At 41.8% G+C, this 19257-nt stretch overlaps 1 protein-coding gene and 1 pseudogene across 1 annotated transcript in view; both read left to right on the plus strand.

Moving 5' to 3' along the window:
* Positions 1 to 11979: 11979 nt before the first annotated feature.
* Positions 11980 to 12224, plus strand: LOC132361555 (U2 spliceosomal RNA; annotated as a pseudogene).
* A 718-nt stretch (positions 12225 to 12942) lies between these two features.
* The window catches only part of LOC132360129 (dehydrogenase/reductase SDR family member 2, mitochondrial-like), a 33977-nt gene continuing 27662 nt past the window's right edge, over positions 12943 to 19257 (plus strand). Inside the window, exons 1-2 of the mRNA XM_059915215.1 lie at positions 12943 to 12947; positions 15570 to 15747. Of these exons, the coding sequence (XP_059771198.1) occupies positions 12943 to 12947; positions 15570 to 15747 (183 nt within the window). The remainder of the gene's footprint in view (positions 12948 to 15569; positions 15748 to 19257) is intronic.

Raw genomic sequence — 19257 nt, forward strand, 5'->3', positions numbered from 1 at the left:
AGATTAAGTATGTTTTAAGGAGAAGCATATAGATGCCACGTTGACAAAGGGACGGCTTGTAATGGTTAATTTTAAGTGTCAACTTGGCTGGGCCACAGTGCCCAGATATTTAGTCAAACATTATTCTGGATGTTTCTACAAAGGTGTTTTTTGGATGAGATTAACAGTTAAATTGGTGGACTTTGAGTAAAGCAGATTACCCTCCGTAATATGGGTGGGTCTTGTCCAGTCCATTGAAGACCTTGATAGAACAAAGACCTCCCCTAAGCAAGAAGGAATTCTGCCAACAAATGACCTTTGCACTTAAAACTGCAACTCTTCCCTGGATCTCTAGCCTGCTGGCCTACCCCATCAGATTTTGGATTTGCCAAGCTTCACGATCGTGTGAGTCAATTCCTTAAAATATCAATAAATCTTTATCTGATATATTTGGCAAGATGCATGAGCAGTTTCTGAAAACTCCATACTTGTGTGAGCTGCATTCCCAGTCTTCACTAGGTTGTAGGTGCCCACCTGTCTTCACCAAAGGAGAGATAACTGTAAACCCAGGGGTCTCACGGAAAGAGGACAGGATAGTTCAGTTCCCAACCCCATCTGATTGCTGGTTTGGCAGCCAAATACTACAAATAAACTTTAAAATAAAGTCTCTTGTTTATCCATTACAATTCTATCATACCTCACCATTTGTTAAACCACTTCAGAATTTTTTTAAAAGGAATTAATAAAAACATGAAAATATTTCAGAAGATGTTGCCAACATAGAAATCCAACAAAAAGATCAACTCTCAATTAGCAGAAGTTTACAAAAAGAATAACACAAGAACAATAGGAGTAGAATTCATTTTTTTTTTTTAAGAGAAGGAAAAAAACTCTAGAATTGCAAAAAAGATCACAGATTGAAAATCACACCAACAGAGTCTCTGGAAAAGTAAGCATCACCAGAAATTCTGAGACACAGCTTCTTCAACATTTTCAACTACAGGGAAAGATAAACTGGCACATTTCTAAGAAAGAAAATATGGGTAGTGTTCACAGGAACAAGCCCTCAGGCTGAGCTCTGGATTTCCTGTCTCTCACTAGCAATGCCAGAGGATGGTGGGGTGGCATCTTCCCTTGAAGACTGAGTGGAAAGGTGTGACTTAAAAGTGACATTTTTCATTTTCTGTGGGAAGGCAGCAGAAAGACTCTTCGTACTGTCTAAACTCAGCCAACAGCCTTATATCAGGGGGGCTCAAAGAAGCATGATAAATACTAAATGTTGTAATTAGATAACATACCTTGGTATATAGTTATTTTTATTGAAGAGAATGTGTAATAACTTCCAAATGCCGTTAGAAAAGTAACTGATTTTTCTATAAATGTTGGAATTGAAACAGGATGGAAAGGGGCAGGGCACAACCTTTGAAAGAATGACATAGCCCGAGGACACGACATAAACTGATTAGAACCAAATGGGTCCAAGATGACGGACAAGTCAACTTCCACTAGACCTTGAGCCTCAGTATATGCTCATTGTAACACATCAGCAAACTAAATGACACACCCACAGACACCATGACAGTTCCAAGGCTGACCATAAGGATCAAAATTGGTCAGTGGCCCGATTCCTGGAAATCCCCACCCCTTCCCAAAAGAGCTGGAATACTCCTCCCACTCATTAGCCTATGAAATTACCCACCCCTATAAAAACTGACAACCCCATACCCTGGTGACTTTCTCACCTTCTGAGGTGGCCCACACTCTCTCTGTGGAGTGTGTTTCTGTCTAAATAAATCCCCTTCTTACCTATCACTTTGTCTCTCACTGAATTCTTTCTGTGATGAGACATCAAGAACCTGAACTTCATTACATTAAGTCCTGAAATCAGGTGTGTGATCTCAGTTGGAAGACCATGGATTTTGGCCAGGTTCGAGTCCCCACCACATGGGTTCAAGTCCCAATCTGGGTTTAGGCTGGGTTCGAGTCCTGGCACATGGGTTCAAGTCCCAATCTGAGGTGCACCGTTTCAGAATCAGTAAGGCCTAAAAGCAAATAAAGCAACCTAAAAGAGAAAAAATAATGGGGGATGGGGAGGAACTCAGGTTCTTAAGAACAAGAAAAGTTAAGAGAAGCGACAAGCTGTGTAGACCCAAAGGGCAATGTTGCTTGTCTTCTTAAAAAGTAGTGCCCCAAATTGCAATTAATGCAGTAGCTTTGAATTAAGAATGATTTATAAAATATTTTAAGATATGAAACATAATTTTTTTGAGTTTTTTTTTCAAATACTTTGAAAGGCTCAAGGGGAAGGAAAGCTCCACCCTGCCTCAGAGTTCAGTGTCTGAGTGGGAGGGTGGCCCTGAAGCCACTGCACATGACTTTGCCTTAAGTAGACAAGAGACATGACCAGATTTGCATTTTAAAATGTCAAAAGTAGAATGGATACTTCCTATTGCTTTCTTTATGCTCCTGGTCTCTCACTTGAGCTAATATTGAGATTAGCATGCTTCCTGAATCAGAATACATGTGTGTGCTGGCAGCATATCTCTGGGAGAAGGTGCCCTCAGCCAGTGTGCAGGGCAACTGGTGTCCTTATTGTCACAAAAGGTGTACCTGGTTATCACCTTTGACAGCATTAGCCGTTATGATCTGATTCCAGGACCACTAAACAACCCTGATTATAACTAACTTCTTTTGTGGCTTTATCTCTAGCAAGATACTAAGCTGATCAATGAATGTTCTTTTTTGTTGTAAGTCAAGAACTTAGCATTATGGTTTTATTTTTCTTAAGTGTGTATTTCTATGAATCCTCAATCTGCTATCTTTCTTTATTATTTTGATATAAGCCTATAATCCCTTATCCACTACTCTGAAATCCAAAAAGAAAGTTGTTTTTTTCATTTGGCAGAAAACTTGACATGAACAGATGGAAGTCTATTTATAGTCTATCCTCCTCAAGGAGAATACTTATATATTTTGCTGCAGAAATATAATGTGTTTGATTACAAGGTATCCTTTATCTCTATATACTGAGATACAGTTTCTGTCCTTTTTCTGCATCTATTGAGATAAGATGGTGTTTGTCCTTCATTATGCTTTATCGTGAATTATACCGATTGATTTCTTAATGTTAAATCCAATTTACTTGTAGTGTATTTTTATTTTAATATATTGCTCGATTTGGTTTCCTGATATTTTGCTTAAGATTTTTACATCTATGTTCGTGAGAGATAAGTCTGAAATTTACTTTTGTAATATTTTTGTCAGATTTTTTTTTTTTTTTTTTAGAAATTCACATTCTTTTTTATTTATTTATTTATTTATTTATGACTGTGTTGAGTCTTCGTTTCTGTGCGAGGTCTTTCTCTAGTTGCGGCAAGTGGGGACCACTCTTCATCACGGTGCGCGGGCCTCTCACCATCGCGGCCTCTCTTGTTGCGGAGCACAGGCTCCAGACGCGCAGGCTCAGTAATTGTGGCTCACGGGCCCAGTTGCTCCGTGGCATGTGGGATCTTCCCAGACAGACAAGGGCTCGAATCCGTGTCCCCTGAATTGGCAGGCAGATTCTCAACCACTGCGCCACCAGGTAAGCCCTGTCAGATTTTGAAATGAAAGTTTATGCTGGCCTTATGAAGTGGGTTGGAAAGTGTTCTGTCTTCATTTTTGGGGAGCGTCTGTGTAAGATTGGCATTATTTTTTTCATAAATGTTTGGTAAAATTCACAGGCCTGGAGTTTTCTTTGTGGGATTAATTTTTTTAATTGTTATGGAGCTATCCATATTTTTCTATTTCTTCTGATATAAAATTTGGTGTGTTGTATTTTTCTAGGGAATTTTTTCATTTCATCTATATTTTAATGCCATTGGCACAAAATTACTTACAATATTCTTCTATTATTTTTTATTATCTGCAGGATCAATAGAGATGCTTCTTTACATTCCTAATGTTGGTTATTTGCATCCTCTCTCTTCTATCAGTCATTTATCAGTATTATTTAGAGAACCAAATTTTGGCTTTTTTGTTCCTCTCTTACGGTCATTTCTTATCTCATTAATCCTCTTGATTTATTCTCGTCTTTCATCTACTTTCTTTGAGTTTATTTTGCTGTTCTTTTTATAATTTCTAAAAATGGATGCTTAGTTCATTTGTTTTTCAACTGTTCTTCTTTTTTGTATAATTCATTCAAAACTTACAATTTCCCTTTAAGAAGCTTTATTACACAGGTTTTGGTATGGAATATTTTATGATTATTCAATTCCAAATAGTTTTAAATGACCATTATGATTTATCCTTTAACATGAGTTATGTGGAAATGTATGCCTTAATTTCCAAACATATGTAGACTTTCTAGTTTTTGTTGTTGGCGGTTGTTAGTTGAGTTCTAGCACAACTGAACTGAGGACAGAGAACATGCTCGATATGATTGCAATATTGTTGAGACTTGTTTTATGGTCCTCATTCCGGCCATAGATTTTTGCCAGGTTGGTAGTTATTTTCTTTCAGCTCTTTGAAGATATCTGTTTGTTGTCTTCTGGCTTCTGTTGTTTCTGTTGAGAAAACCAACCCACTATTTGGCTGGTTGAGAAACTGATTACACTGGGGCCACTTCATTCAGAAATTCATCCTAAAAAAAAAAGAATGTATATATATGTATAACTGAATCACTTTGCTGAACAGCAGAAATGAACACAACATTGTAAATCAACTATATTTCAATTTTTTAAAAAAAGCATCCTGATGGTGACTGACACGTGTTCTGGGTAAGAGGTGTGCTTTTCCTACTAACTGTTCCTGCACCAACACCATTAATCAAGGACTCACGGGGTGTCTGATTTACCACTGTGGCATTCCACATAATGTTACCCCAGGCCAAAAAACCCACTTTATGTCAAAGAGGGTGTGACAAGAGGCACATGACCGCAGGATCTACGGGTTCTACCATATGCCATGTCACCCAGAAGCTGCTCATATAAAAGAGCATGGTAACTGTTTTTTGAAGGGATGCTAAGGCACCAGCATGGAGATAATGTGCTGTCTTTCAGGATGCAGTGTACATCTTAAACCAATGGTCATTAAACCAACGATGCTGTGTCCCCACAGATAGAACACATGTGTCCAGGATCAAAGTAGGAGGAGTCCATTTTAGCATCATTCCCAGCAACTCACTTGGCTAATTTGTGCTTCCTATCCCCATGACTTTAATTTCTACAAGTCTAGAGGTCCTGGTTCCAGCAAAAACTAAAACTGGCTGCTCCCTAGTCATTGTGTTCTCATGTACATAGACCAGCAGGCAAAGAAAAGAGTTAGGCCACTTACAGGGACAACTGATCCTGATCATCTTGAAGACATAGGTTGCTGCTACATTACAGGGGCAAGGAGAAATATGTCTGGAACTCAGGGAACCATTGAGGCATCTCTTGGTGCTCCTATGCCCAGACTTAACTGTGAATGGGCAATTAGTATCAACCATGCCTGACAAAGGCGTGACAAGCCACCTCGGCCTGCAGAAATGCTAGCCAAGAATGAAGGGCATCTAGAGTGTTGTAGGTGAATATCAGTTACAGCATCAGGACCAACTACAGTTGTGGGTACATAGATTGCCCAACTAACTCTCCTCTTTCAAGTTTTCAACACGCATGGTGACTAACTGCCATCTCCAAATATGTGTTGGGATAGAATGAAGTGAATCTTGAGTGGATATGAGTGACACAAGGGGTGGACTGTAAAGGACAATATTTGTTCTTTGTTCAACAAAGCATCTTTCCCCTTGTCTTTCTTTTTATGCTTTCTGTGTGTGCCCTTGGTTTGAGTGTGCTTTCATTTCCAATGGTCAGAACCTATGACCTTCTTTTAAGGACTGCCCTCCAACCTCATTGAGAGCCAGAGAACTGAATTTATATCCTGCCTTATCCCCCTCCCAAAGGAAGTCCTTAATCAAAGGTTGTCAGGGGCAGGATTATGAAAGCCCAGGACCCATTTTTTGGGTGGGAATGACTCCAATCTGCACAAAATTATTCAGACATTGCAATTCTAACACCTTTGTTTCTCTTAGAATGATCTCTCTCTTTCTCTCTCTCGCTCTCTCTCTCTCCTATTTATTACAGTTAAATGTATTTGAGGTGTTACATTTGTAGTGCTAATTTGAGATGGTATTCTTGGCCTCTTTGGCATCAAAAGAGATCTAGACATTTGTAAAAGTGGATCAGCTCCTGTTTATTCATCATTTAGCTGGAATGGCTTTGGGAGCATAGGCTGTCCAACTTCTGAGAGTTATACAAGTCTGCAAAACCTTTTACGGATGCCCTGATATATGGTTACTCCTGGAACTGTAAAACCATCCATACCCTATATTGGCTGCCTGCAACATTCACATTATGCATGCTTAGCTATCTTGTATTGTTGATGATTGAGAGTTGCCCAAGAAAGAAGGAATCTGGGCATATATAGTAAAAGGCCCATCTAGATATGACTCCTATGCATAATTTATTAAATTTCTACCATCATCTTCAATTCTTATGTTAGTTTTCTTCTTATCAATGTATTTCTCTCTTTCTTTGGAATTATTAATACTTGATAGCGCCCTTCACCCACTTTCTTTCCTCCCCTTCTTCATCCTTATAGTCCAACATTTGCAGTGAATGTTCCTGAATTAAAGTTACAATACAAATGTACCTCTCTAAGTCCCCGAATCAGATGCTGCTTCTGTCCAAATATAGCCTGCCTCTAGGGGGTGTGCATCCTCAAGAAATAGGGTGTGGCTGTGATTCAGGAAGTCTAGGGAGGGGCCTGAGCATCGTCATCTTCATAAAGCGCCACTGGCATTCCTGACCTGCTCCTCCAGCTGAAAACTGCTGCCCAAGAGAATCTGTACCTGCTTCTCTCTGCATCTCTGCTCCATTCCTCTCTTGCTACCAGATAGACACTCCCTGCTATGAGGGAGAGGACATTCCAGCTATGAGGGTGAGTAAAAGACTCACCATCCCTGAGAACTGCCTTTGTTCTAAGGTAATTTCCAGATTGAATGAGAGTGTCCTTTGCAATCAAAAGAACTTAAGTAACACAACTAATAAGCTGTGATGGCTAATTTTGTGTGTCAACTTGGCTGGGCCACAGTACTCAGATATTTGGTCAAGCACCAGTCTGGATGTTGCTGGGAAGGTATTTTTTTATGTGAAATTAACATTTAAATCAGTAGACTCTGAGTCAAGCAGATTATCCTTCAGAATGTGGATGGGTCTCATCCATCAGTTGAAGGCCTTAAGAGAAAATAGCCTAAGGGACTCCAAGGAACAGGGAATTCTGTCTTTGAACTTGAGCTACAACATCAGTTCTTCCCTGGATCTGCAGCACAGCAGATTTTAGACTTACCACAACTCCACAATCACTTGAGCCAATCCCTTAAAATCTCTCTCCCTCTCCCTCTCTTTATAGATAGATAGATAGATAGATAGATAGATAGATAGATAGATAGATAGATGATAGATAGATAGATTATAGAGATAGAGGTGCTATTTCTCTGGAAAACCTTAACACATGCATTTCTTGGTTTCTCGCCCATTGTTCTTAGCTCTCTGAGTAAACCTGACCTCTGGATGCACAGAATCAGGCCCTGAAAGAGGCTGCAATTTCTGGACGACTGGAGACAAGCTCATTGGAATAGGACCCAAGAGCTGGACCAGATGTTGGTGTTAACACTCTCATAACTGTTACAGGACAGGTTGAACACGGTGTGCAATGAATAACTTTGAAGAAATGTGCATACATTTTCAAAAGGTACTTTATCAATAAGCAAATGTCCTGGTTTTGTCTTCTTTTTTCTGTCTCTCTTGTCCCTGGGGACCCCGAGGAGCAAAGTCCCCCTGACATTCAGGCTCATGACTCTCAATGACAAATTTCTAATATAATTAGCTTCTTTCTAACTAGCTTTCTTCAGAGTTCACAGTAGCAAAAATTCATTCCAGCAAAAACATAGCACTGAAACAAGAAAGACTCCCTTTCTTGTTTTTCCTTAAGCTTCCATGAATCTTTTTGTAAGCTCCTGTAGGTATGTGACACAAAAATGTCTCTGAAAACGTGACAACCTATGAATCAAAGTGAGAAACTACTCACCTTCAAGCCAGACATTTATCTTGAGTGCTTTTCTAAGATGTACGCATCACTTCTGTGAGCTCGTGCTTTCACTCATTCTTTCTATGCCTCTTCCCACCCAATGGTGCCTCAGTTTCCCTAGCTTGTCCACACTCAACGAAACACAAGGGAATTCAAACCAATCTGATCATCTCTAATGGATTCTTGGATGGGTCATCATTTTCTAAACAAATAAACAAGAGTCAAATGACTGAACTTTAACTAAGTGAAGTGTTCTATAGAAATCTTTTGACTCATTAGCAGCTTGCCTGTTTTTTTCCCTCCTTTTTCTTTCCTACATCTTCTTTCACTCATCCAGAACCTTGGTGAAGACAGGAATCATTCCACTAGCTCTGATACTTTGGCTACAGGCGCTAATGCATTTCTAGAATAAGTGTTTACACTTCTTGCCTCTAACATGCAGAAACATGAAACCTGTCCCAGGCTTCTCAGCCTGTTGGGGAGCCCCAGGGGAAAGGCTGTTTGGGGAGAGAAAGAACTCAGGCTCTCTGTCTGTAGTCTCTTATTTCTCACAGGTCTCCCTAGAGCTCTCCTGCAGGCAATAGCCCTTCTCCCCGCTGATTAAGTCATCATGAATTCCAAATCTAACTATGTGAGAGACCATGTTTGTTAAAGATGCAAGGAACTCAAACACTCTCTATATATTTTTTAAGCCTTGTATTTTCTTTTCTTTTTTAAAAAAATTAATGTATTTATTTTTGGCTGCGTTGGGTCTTCGTTGCTGCGCGCGGGCTTTCTCTAGTTGCGGCCAGCGGGGGTTACTCTTCGTTGCAGTGTGCGCAGGCTTCTCATTTCAGTGGCTTTTCTTGTTGCGGAGCACGGGCTCTAGGCACGCAGGCTCAGTAGTTGTGGCTCACGGGCTCTAGAATGCAGACTCAGTAGCTGTGGTGCACTGGCTTAGTTGCTCTGCGACATCTGGGATCTTCCTGGACCAGGGATTGAACCCGTGTCCCCTGCATTGGCAGGCAGATTCTTAACCACTGCACCACCAGGAAGCCCAAACACTCTACATTTAAAATTTTCTGCCTGAACAGGGTCATAAACATTCTAACTTCTAGCCTTCCTGGTTGAATACAGTGAGTTAGTGTTGAGATGATCGGAGCAGAAGCCCATTTTGACTTAAATCAAGTCAGTGATACATTTTCCAGACATTTCTCCATCACATTTTTACAGGAAGAACCTGATGTTCTATGCATTCAACTATTTTGATGCGGTAGTGAGGAGATCGTGGCGTTGAAAAGGACGTCACCTTTACCTTCACCCCGTTCCTGATCCCACGTGAGGCTTTGGGAGTTGAGCTGTGGTCCTGTGATGTCTACTGCGTGTACTACTTGCAAATTTAAAATAAAGCCCTTTGAGGAGGGGATTGGATGGCAGGTTTGGAAATGTAGGGTTTTAGGGGAAAGTAGTAGTTGTTTAAATTAAAGAAAATTGAGGTAAAGCACCTCTTTCCTCTTCCCAAAGTTTGGGGTGGGGTGGGTATTAATAGCAAAGGATCATCTCTTTCCAAAGAAATCTCTTCACAGATCTCTTCAGAAATGGAGTATGTCCCCCTCCGTACTCTGATTCCTTTTTTGTGTCCTTAAACTGGGTGAGAGGTTTAAAAGTCATAGAACAAGTTTTTAAACATTTTCTTTGAATATTTGTATATGATCACCTGGCTTTGGAATTTCTCATCTAGAGTATTTTGGTGCCTTGAACAAAATTTCAATTTTAACAGCCTGTTACATATACAAAATAAAAATAGAATTACACGGAGTTAAAGGCAAATCTAAAAACATAGGAGGAGATCCTAACACATATTTTGGAAACTGACATCAAGTAGACAACATCAATCAATACACAGAAAATATTTAGAAATAAACCTAACAAAACATGCACAAAAATCTTTATAGGAAAAAATTTAAACTTGATTGAAAGATATAGAACAAAAGGTGAATATAAACAGATGTTTAGGTTTCTGGATGAGAAACCTTAACATTATAAAGATGTCAGTTATCCCTCAAATTAATCTATAAATTCAATGCACTCTCAATTGAAATCCTGGCAGGATTTTTAGGCAACTTGACTGTTCTAAAATGCCAGTGGGAAAGTAAAGGCACATTAATAGTTTAGACAGTTTTGAAAGAGAAGAACACAGGTATGTGTGTGTGAGGGAGGTCTCTTGCCCCGTTAGACAAGACATATTGAAGACTCTAGAGTTTAAAACAGTGTAGGGAAGGGGGAAGGAGGAGGGATAAATTAGGAGTTAGGGATTAACAGATGCACACTACTATATATGAAATAACCAACAAGGACCTACTGTATAGCACAGGGATCTATACTCAATACCTTGTGATAACCTGTAATGGAAAAGAATAAGAAAAAGAACAGATATATATATGTAACTGAATCACTTTGCTGTACACCTGAAACATTATAAATCAACTGTACTTCAATTTAAAAAATAAAATAGGACTTCCCTGGTGGCGCAGTGGTTAAGAATCCGCCTGCCAATGCAGGGGACACAGGTTCAAGCCCTGGTCCAGGAAAATTCCACATGCCGCGGAGCAACTAAGCCCGTGCGCAACAACTACTGAGCCTGCAAGCCACAACAACTGAGCCCATGCGCCTAGAGCCCGTGCTCCACAATAAGAGAAGCTACCGCAATGAAAAACCTGCACACTGCAAAGAGTAGCCCCCGCTCACCGCAACTAGAGAAAACCTGCACGCAACACGAAAACCCAACGCAGCCAAAAATAAATAAATAAATATTTATTTATTTATTTAAAAAATAAATAACAATAAAATTTTTAAAATAAATAAAATAGTGTAGTATCATCACACGAGAAGAAAAATAATCAGTGGGATAGAAAAGAGAACCCAGACACAGATCCATGCACATGTGGGTGAATACTAGAGAAGGCGTTAAAACTCACCAAGGAAAAGATAAACTATTCAGAAAAAAAGGCTTGGAAAACTGGCTCATCTTTTGGAATAAAATTAAATTAGATCACAATCTTATAAGTGGAAAAAACAAATTTTAGATCAATTAAAACAAATAAAACTTTTAAACTAGTAGAAAAATATATAGAAGTATATCTCTGTGATTTGGCAATGGGTGCACTTCCTAAAGCAGACACAAAAAGCACAAACCATAAAGGAAAAGATTAATACATTTGATTATATTAAAATTGAAAACTTCTGTTTGGCAAAAAACACCATAAACACATTTAAAAGAGAAGTGGCAGACTATGAAAGCACATTTGCAACATATGTAGCAGATGAAGGAGTAGTATCCAAGTAGACAAATAACTCCTACAAATGTAAGGAAAAGACAATACGGAAATGTTGCCAAATGAGGAGCAGACAATTCCCAGGAGAGAACACTCAAATAGTAAAAAAAATTATAAAAGATCCTCAAACTCCTAGTAACTATGGAAAATAAAATTAATAATTTATATATCATCTTTCACTAATCGGAATGACCAAAATTTGAAAGATTGCTGTTACAAATGCTGGCAGATATAGCAGTTATGGGTTACACATTTATACAATATTTTTGGAAAACAATTAAAAATTTAAATGTTCCTACCCTTCAGTCAGCAGGAGCCATCATGAATTCTATTTACTTCCTCGTCCAAATCAGGACATCCTTGAAGGCCTGTGGCTCTCCTCTCAGTTAATTTCTAAATATGACACACCCCAGGCCTTCCTCACCTGTCCCCACACTGGCCCAGGGCCTGGAAAGCATAAGACTGTCTCTGACCTTCTCTTGCCCCACATGCAAAACACCTTTTGTCTGTGTGATTCCATGGCCTGATAGCACAGGTGATTTCTTCCTGATGCTTGCTGCTCAGAAGTATGGCCTGGGCAACCGCTTCTCGGCCTTTTGGCTAAGATCAGCTGTAGTATCTATTCTTATCAGAAGTACGGCCTGGGTTCTCTTTATTCTCGAACCCTAAACATTATGGAGAATTTGTCAGGTTGTTAGTTATCCCCACTCTAGACTAGGCAAGGACAGGAGATATACACCATTCCCACTCTGCATCTCTGCCCCAAATTCTTCTCTCACACCAGCTCATAGAAATTTTCTAGTCTGTTCTATCGGCTTACTTTTTTTTTTTTTTTTAAGTCTCTTTTGGTCTGAGACTTGGACTATACTTCTCGAACTTAGAGGCTAAAAATGTGAAATTTCCCAACCTTCTACTTCCTTACTAGGTGTGGTGGTATTAAAATATGTTCAAAGTTTCATTAATTTTTTAAATTAATAATTAATTAATTAATTAAAAAAAAAAAGAATGAGGAAGAAGGTGGCCTTCTTCCCCTTCCCACTTTTCCTTTGATTATGAAAATGTAACCCATTAAGTTCTCGGTGTGCACTCCCTTGCCTGCCCGCTTGTATCTCTCACAAGCGTCCTATATTAATAAACTCTTTCCTTACCTGTCACTCTGCCTCTTGCTGAATTCTTTCTGTGCTGAAACAGAAGAACCTATGCTCTACTAAGTCCCAAAATGCATTCTGCGGTTTCAGCAGCACCTTACGGGAGGGTGTTAATGACGGGGAGGGAGAGATGGAGCTGGGAGACAGGACACCTGGCACTTCTGTGTGTTGACTGAATGCCAGCAAAGTTGTTGCCCATCGATTCTGGGAAATCACTTCTATTTAACTTGTGGTAAATGCTTTATCATAGGACAAGATTCTGACACTTTACAAAGTGCTTTTTTAAGAGAAAGAAGATGTGGAGGGAAGAGGGCAGAGTGAGGAGTTGCTATCTAATGGGCACAGAGTTTCAGTGGGGGAAGATGAAAAAGTTGGATGGTGGTGATGCTTACACAATGACGTGAATGTACTTAATGCCAAAGAAGTGTACACTTAAAAATGGTTACAGTGGTAAATGCTATGTTATGTATATTTTATCACAATAAAAATATTTTTAAAAAATTTTTATTGAAATATAGTTGATTTACAATGTTGTGTTACTTTCAGGTATACAGTAAAGTGATTCAGATATATATATATATATATATATAATATATATATATGTTATATATTCTTTTTTTACATTCTCTTCCATTATAGGTTATTAAAAGACACTGAGTATATTTCCCTGTGCTACATAGTAGGTCCTTGTTGGTTATCTATTTTATATATAACAGAGTGTATATTTTAATCCCAAACTCCTAATTTAGCCCTCTCCCCTCCCTTAAAAAATAGTTAAAGAAAGAAGATGCAGCATCAGGAAGGGCTTGATCCCCAGAAGCCACAGAGAACTGTCTGGCCAAGGGAGTTGCTACCTGGGCCACTTGAAGCAGCTGAGGGATCAGGAGCTGCCACCACCGCTGTCAGCTCCAGAGGAGACACCCGGGCCTCAATCCATGCCTAGCTATCCCCATGAAGCTGGGGACTGCATATTCATGTATTCTTTAAAACCAATAATGATGGATATCACATTATTAAGGTATTTAGGTCCCATTGGATACGTTTAAGAGAGTGAGATAACAGTTTTATTTCAATATATGAATATTTAAAATATGCCAGAAATTACTTCTTTTATAGTGATTTAAATGTAGATGTTAACTCAAGAATGTATGAGGGCCGAGCTAGTCTTTCAGAATCCTTCCCGGGGTTCATGGACAACAGTGTGGGGACCATTGCTTGCTCTGGCACTGTGATTACCTTTGCACATGTAACAGTGGCGTAGACAAGAGGACGCTGGACTTTACACCAACCAGGTTCAAGTCCCAGCGCTCACAAGGCTTGCTCTCCCACCCACATCACTCGGCTCTCCACTCAGAAGTCACCTCCTCAAAAGCCTTCTCTGACCCCCTTGTAAAGCAGCATGCCAGGGCCTTCTGCCCTAGATTTGCCTGGCTTTACTTCCCAACACTTATCCATCTGCAGCATGGTGTGTATTTCTTTGTTCACTAGAAGGTGATCTTCTTGAGGGCAGGACCTGGGTCTCTCTTGTTCTCTGTGGCATCTCCTGAGCTTAGGACCGTGCCTGTCAGGGGGAGGTAGACTGGTTCACCCAACATTCCAGCCCCTGGCCTTGCCTGACCCTTATAGCTTGGGTTCCATGGGAGATCATGCTGCAGCCAAGCAGACCCCCAGGCAGGACACCGCAGAGAGAAGGGAGGCCCAATCACCCCCACAAATAACAAGCAGCTAACTCTGCGGCCCAGCTTAATTAAGCTCAGGAACAGAAGTAACACAGTCACAGCCCCCACCTCACTTCTGCTTTCCTAGCTCTTAAAAAGTCTTCGTGGCCTGCCGCAACTAAGAAGCCCACATGCCGCAACTAAGACACTGAGCAGCCCCAAATAAAAATAAATAAATAAATAAATAAATAAATATTTTTTTAAAAGTCTTCATAGACCAAACATAGTTTGGAAACTATGAGATAGAGAATGTTTTATGAACTTTTTTTTTTTTTAGCACAAACAATATGAATAGGCAATTTAAGAATGCAAACACTTTTTAGTTACTTAGAAAACACAGATAATGCCAATTGTGTTCCAATCTCAGAGCCAGGGGCTGGGGGTCGGGGCAGAGACTTGAAGAACAGGCTATACTTTTTTTTTTTTTTTTTTAATTTTTATTTATCTATTTATTTATTTATTATTTATGGCTGTGTTGGGTCTTCGTTTCTCTGCGAGGGCTTTCTCTAGTTGTGGCAAGTGGGGGCCACTCCTCATCGCGGTGCGCGGGTCTCTCACTATCGCAGCCTCTCTTGTTGCGGAGCACAGGCTCCAGACGCGCAGGCTCAGTAGTTGTGGCTCACGGGCCCAGCCGCTCTGTGGCATGTGGGATCTTCCCAGACCAGGGCTCGAACCCGTGTCCCCTGCATTAGCAGGCAGATTCTCAACCACTGCGCCACCAGGGAAGCCCCAGGCTATTCTTCAAGAGTGTTCTGGCAGAGGAACATGTGAGGTGTGAGGATACATGGGCTGGTGCAGAAAGAGGTCATTGAAATCAGCTAGCAGAGAGGAAAGCAGGAAGCTACCTACTGGATCTGTCATGACCTCTATCAGAGACCTCCCCAGGCCAAGTTCATCATGAGGGTAACCCAGACAGAGGCCAGCATGTTTAAGACGGTGGCCTAGGCCTCCTACCCCTTGCAGTCTCACTCTCCTGGAGGAGACCAGCAGCGGAGCCAACAGCAGGAAGACATTGGTCAATCAGGTTACTGTGATCACAGGGTCCACAGTGGTTTTGAGCTCCTCCCTGGGGGTCCATTGGGTGACGAGTGACTCTGGGATATTTGCTTCATGCCCTGACTCACCCCATCACTCCTGGTCCTCTGACCATCCATAGGTAGAGGGAGGGCTTATCAGCTCTGGGCTGTGGAGAGAATCCAAATGGCAGGGGACAGGGGATAAGGTCTCAGAGAAAGAAGCACAACCTGAAGAGATGGTCTCAGCCCAAAGCTGACATGCCACATCCTCTCCATTTCTGCTCCCAGGATCGGCTTCACCATCTCCCGGCATCTGGCCCAGGATGCGGCCCACGTGGTGGTCAGCAGCCAGAAGCAGCAGAATGTGGGCCTGGTGGTGGCAGCATTGAAGGGGGTGGGCCTGAACGTGATGGGCACCGTGTGCCACGTGGGGAAGGGTGAGGACCGGGAACAGCTGGTGGCCATGGTGAGGGAGAGTGGTTGTTTTAAAACCATAACCTGGGGAACATGGAACTTCTGGGATTGAGATTCCAAAAGATCTATTGGTAAGTGCTTTTAATATTACTCCTAAGCATGCCTGGTATAGAACACCCTCAAGCCAGAAAAGAGATTAATAGTCTAGAATAAAGACAAATTTTGATCATATTTTAAAAAGTGTCCATACTAGTACTCCTTAGTGGCTATTGAGCATTCAAGTGTGGCATGAAAACTAAAAGTTGGTCCTGGCCCCCAGGATGCTCTTGGACAGAGGAGACAGGCTGGAGGAAGGCAGGAGGGGGCTCTAATCCTGACCTAAACGCCTCCTGCTCACCTCCATGGTCCTCAGTGCCCACTTCTGTTCATGCCCCAGCTGTCTGTATTTGCTTCATTCATCTGTGGCTCCATCTGGATTTACCCCTTCTTTCTCTTCCCAGGGGAAGCTCTGCAGTTCTGGTCTCCTCAGTTGGGGTGTACGCCCAGAAGCTGTAAGTATGAAGTTCTATGGCTTTAGATTTGGAGAAAGGACACAACCCCATTTGCCAAGAAAAGTGGAGAGGTCCAGGAAGATCCCAGAGCAGGCCATTGCTGGGTGGGGCACACCTACATAAAATTTGATCAGTGGGTATCTCAGATCTTCCTTCTCCAGAAAGGATACACATGGCAGCATTTTATCCTTTTTTAATGACATTATCAATGATCTCTGCAATTGCTGCTGAATGGATATACTTCTAGGCACAGGCCTAGAAATTCAATTGAAACTCTCCTTCCCAGTTACCATACGTGTCATCTACTTTCTTGTCTGTTCACAGAAACTAGGGGCCTACCAAGTCAGTAAAACAACCCTGCTGGGATTCACCAAGAACTGGCACCAAACATCTGGGTGATCTGCCTGGTGCCAGGAGTCTTCAGCCAAGTGGTGAGGACCAAGGAGTGCTCCTGCCCCACTGAGCGCTCCGGTGCCTTCCATGCCAGGCCATGCACCACAGGGACCTGGACTCCTAGACCTGGACCTGTGGACTCTCATTCTGATGCTCTGATCCACAGCCTTTGGGATCAACAACAGAATCAGGACTTCAGTCCTCTGTGAGGGACCAGCCCAGAGTGTCCCCTAGCAGCCCTTCCACAAAGACACAGGCCTGCATGATGTGGAGCCCACGTGACTCCATCTGTACAAGCAGCGCTAACCTTCTGACTTTTCCTTTAGCTATTTGAGGACTCCACCTTCTGGGAGCATATGAAGGGACTCCATGAAATACAGAGGCAGGCTGTGAGTGAGGCAGTGTCCTTTGTAGATTTGGATTAACATGATCCCGGAACCTTTATGATGGATAAAAGATCATACACCATCCCTCTGCAGGCTATTACCCATTCCTCTTTCTGAGATCTGATGACCCGCCTAGCTCTGGGATGAGTAAAAGTCCCTGCAGAGCCCATATATCTCCACTTGCAGCCCTTCACACATCCCCTCGGGGTCTTGACTTCACAGCATCCCACAGGAGTCCAGGGCTCATGGGGAGGTGTCACCACTCTCAGCCCCATCTCCTCTTTCCATGCAGAGTGGGGTGGCCTGAGGACTGTGTAGGACTGGTGTCCTTCCTGTGCTCTCCAGGCGCCAGCTACATCACTGGCGCAATCATCGTGGTAGCTGGCTTCTACTCCCACCTCTGAGGGGCATGAGCTCAGAGCTCAGGCTTGCCTCTTGATGTGCAGGCCCCATGTGGTTCTGGGCCACTGTGTTGGAACACCTCTATTAATGACGAGTCTATGCTCCAAATACACACTCTAGTTCAAAACCTTCACTGCCAGAAATAATAAAGGACATCAGAAAAGAGGGCTTGTGGTATGAAACTATCATAAAACCAGCTAAAATAATGTCAGCTTTGCCAGAAAATAAAATACGTGCTTTTGAGTCTTGGAAAAGGGAAGGAACTAAAGGTAGGAAGGGAGAGGGCTGTAAGGACGGGGGAAATGCATTTTGAGCACACTAGTAAATGCTTTCTTATAGATTATCTCCTAAACATCTCTGTGAGCCTGCTGTTTACATCTCTAATTAATTCTATGGTTAAGGAAGCCAAGACTTAGAGAGATTGAAGGAAAATGCTCTGAGAACACACAGCTAGTCCATAAGCAGGAATTGAACCCCAGGTTTTGCACAACAGAAAAGGACCACGACAGAGCCGGAGGTGTCTGAGGGGAAAGACCAGCTCTTAGGTCCTCATTCTTCCCCAGATCCCCATCCTAAGAGACTAGATTTAGTCTACCTGCATTCATACAACTCAGCATTCCACAGATACGTGCCAGTGCAGTAGCTATTATCTCTCATACAATGAATTTAGACGCTTGATGCCTGAAAGTCAGGGACAGTAGCAGACCCTATGGGTATCCCGCCCAATATCCCCTTGGCCCACATTGAAGTCACAAGCATCTTCAGTGGACAATTCCCATACACACTGAATGCTTCTAACTCAAACACGTGTGTCTCCCTCCCTACGGGCTTTCTCTGGTCACAGTTTTGTGCTCTGCACGTAGAACTAGTTAGTGCCTGCAGAGCAGCCCTCCCCAATAAGGGGTGGGAGTTGGGGAATCACTACTCCAGCTGCTTGTCACTTGGTGGGACAATGCCAGAGTGTGTTCTATACAACGTTTCAGAGGGTGCCCAGCAGTGGGCACTAGCCCACAGTTCAAGAGTTTGCTCTTAAACACACACTTTATTGGCTCTTCTCCCTTCCCTGTTTCATTCCCCATTCCCTCACGATTCTCCCCTGGTTCGTCTCCCAAGGAAACTACTTACACCCAAATTTTGGTCTGAGGGTCTGCTTTTGGTGCAATCCAAATTAAATTGGGATAAAACCTTTCATTTCACGTTTATAAACGAAAGGCTAAAAATGCAAAAGTCTCCCTGAAAAACACGATGGCTGAAAATCATTCACCCTAAAGAATAATAAGTCAATTATTATTTATAATAAGCACATATAGTTGGGATCAGATTACTTTCATTTTGATAGGCGCAAAGAGTTAGAAATCAGGATAGCTGTTGCTTAAAGTTGGAGAGATCATCAAGTTTGAAAAGAAGCAAAGAAGAATAAGCATTTACGTAAATGACTAACATCAGATCCTTTCTAAGGTTATTAGGGAAGGAGATAATGAGCAAGATGGCACCGAGTACTTAAAAGCTAAGGAGGAGGTAACCCTAGAGAGGTGATACAGAGCAGGAACAGAGAATGAGATGCCAGAAACCCTGAAGGTTGACAATATTGTCTTCACATCTTTTCTTTTTTTTTTTTAAATGGTTGAAAGTATTATATTTCTTCATCTTGCTTTATTTTTTTTTATAAATTTATTTATTTATTTTTGGCTGCATTGGGTCTTTGTTGCTGCGCGGGCTTTCTCTAGTTGCGGAGAGCGGGGGCTACTCTTCGTTGCGGGCTTCTCATTGTGGTGGCTTCTCTTGTTGCGGAGCACGGGCTCTAGGTGCATGGGCTTCAGTAGTTATGGC

The sequence above is a fragment of the Balaenoptera ricei genome, chromosome 2 (genome assembly GCF_028023285.1).
Source record: "Balaenoptera ricei isolate mBalRic1 chromosome 2, mBalRic1.hap2, whole genome shotgun sequence".
Classification (NCBI taxonomy): domain Eukaryota; kingdom Metazoa; phylum Chordata; class Mammalia; order Artiodactyla; family Balaenopteridae; genus Balaenoptera; species Balaenoptera ricei.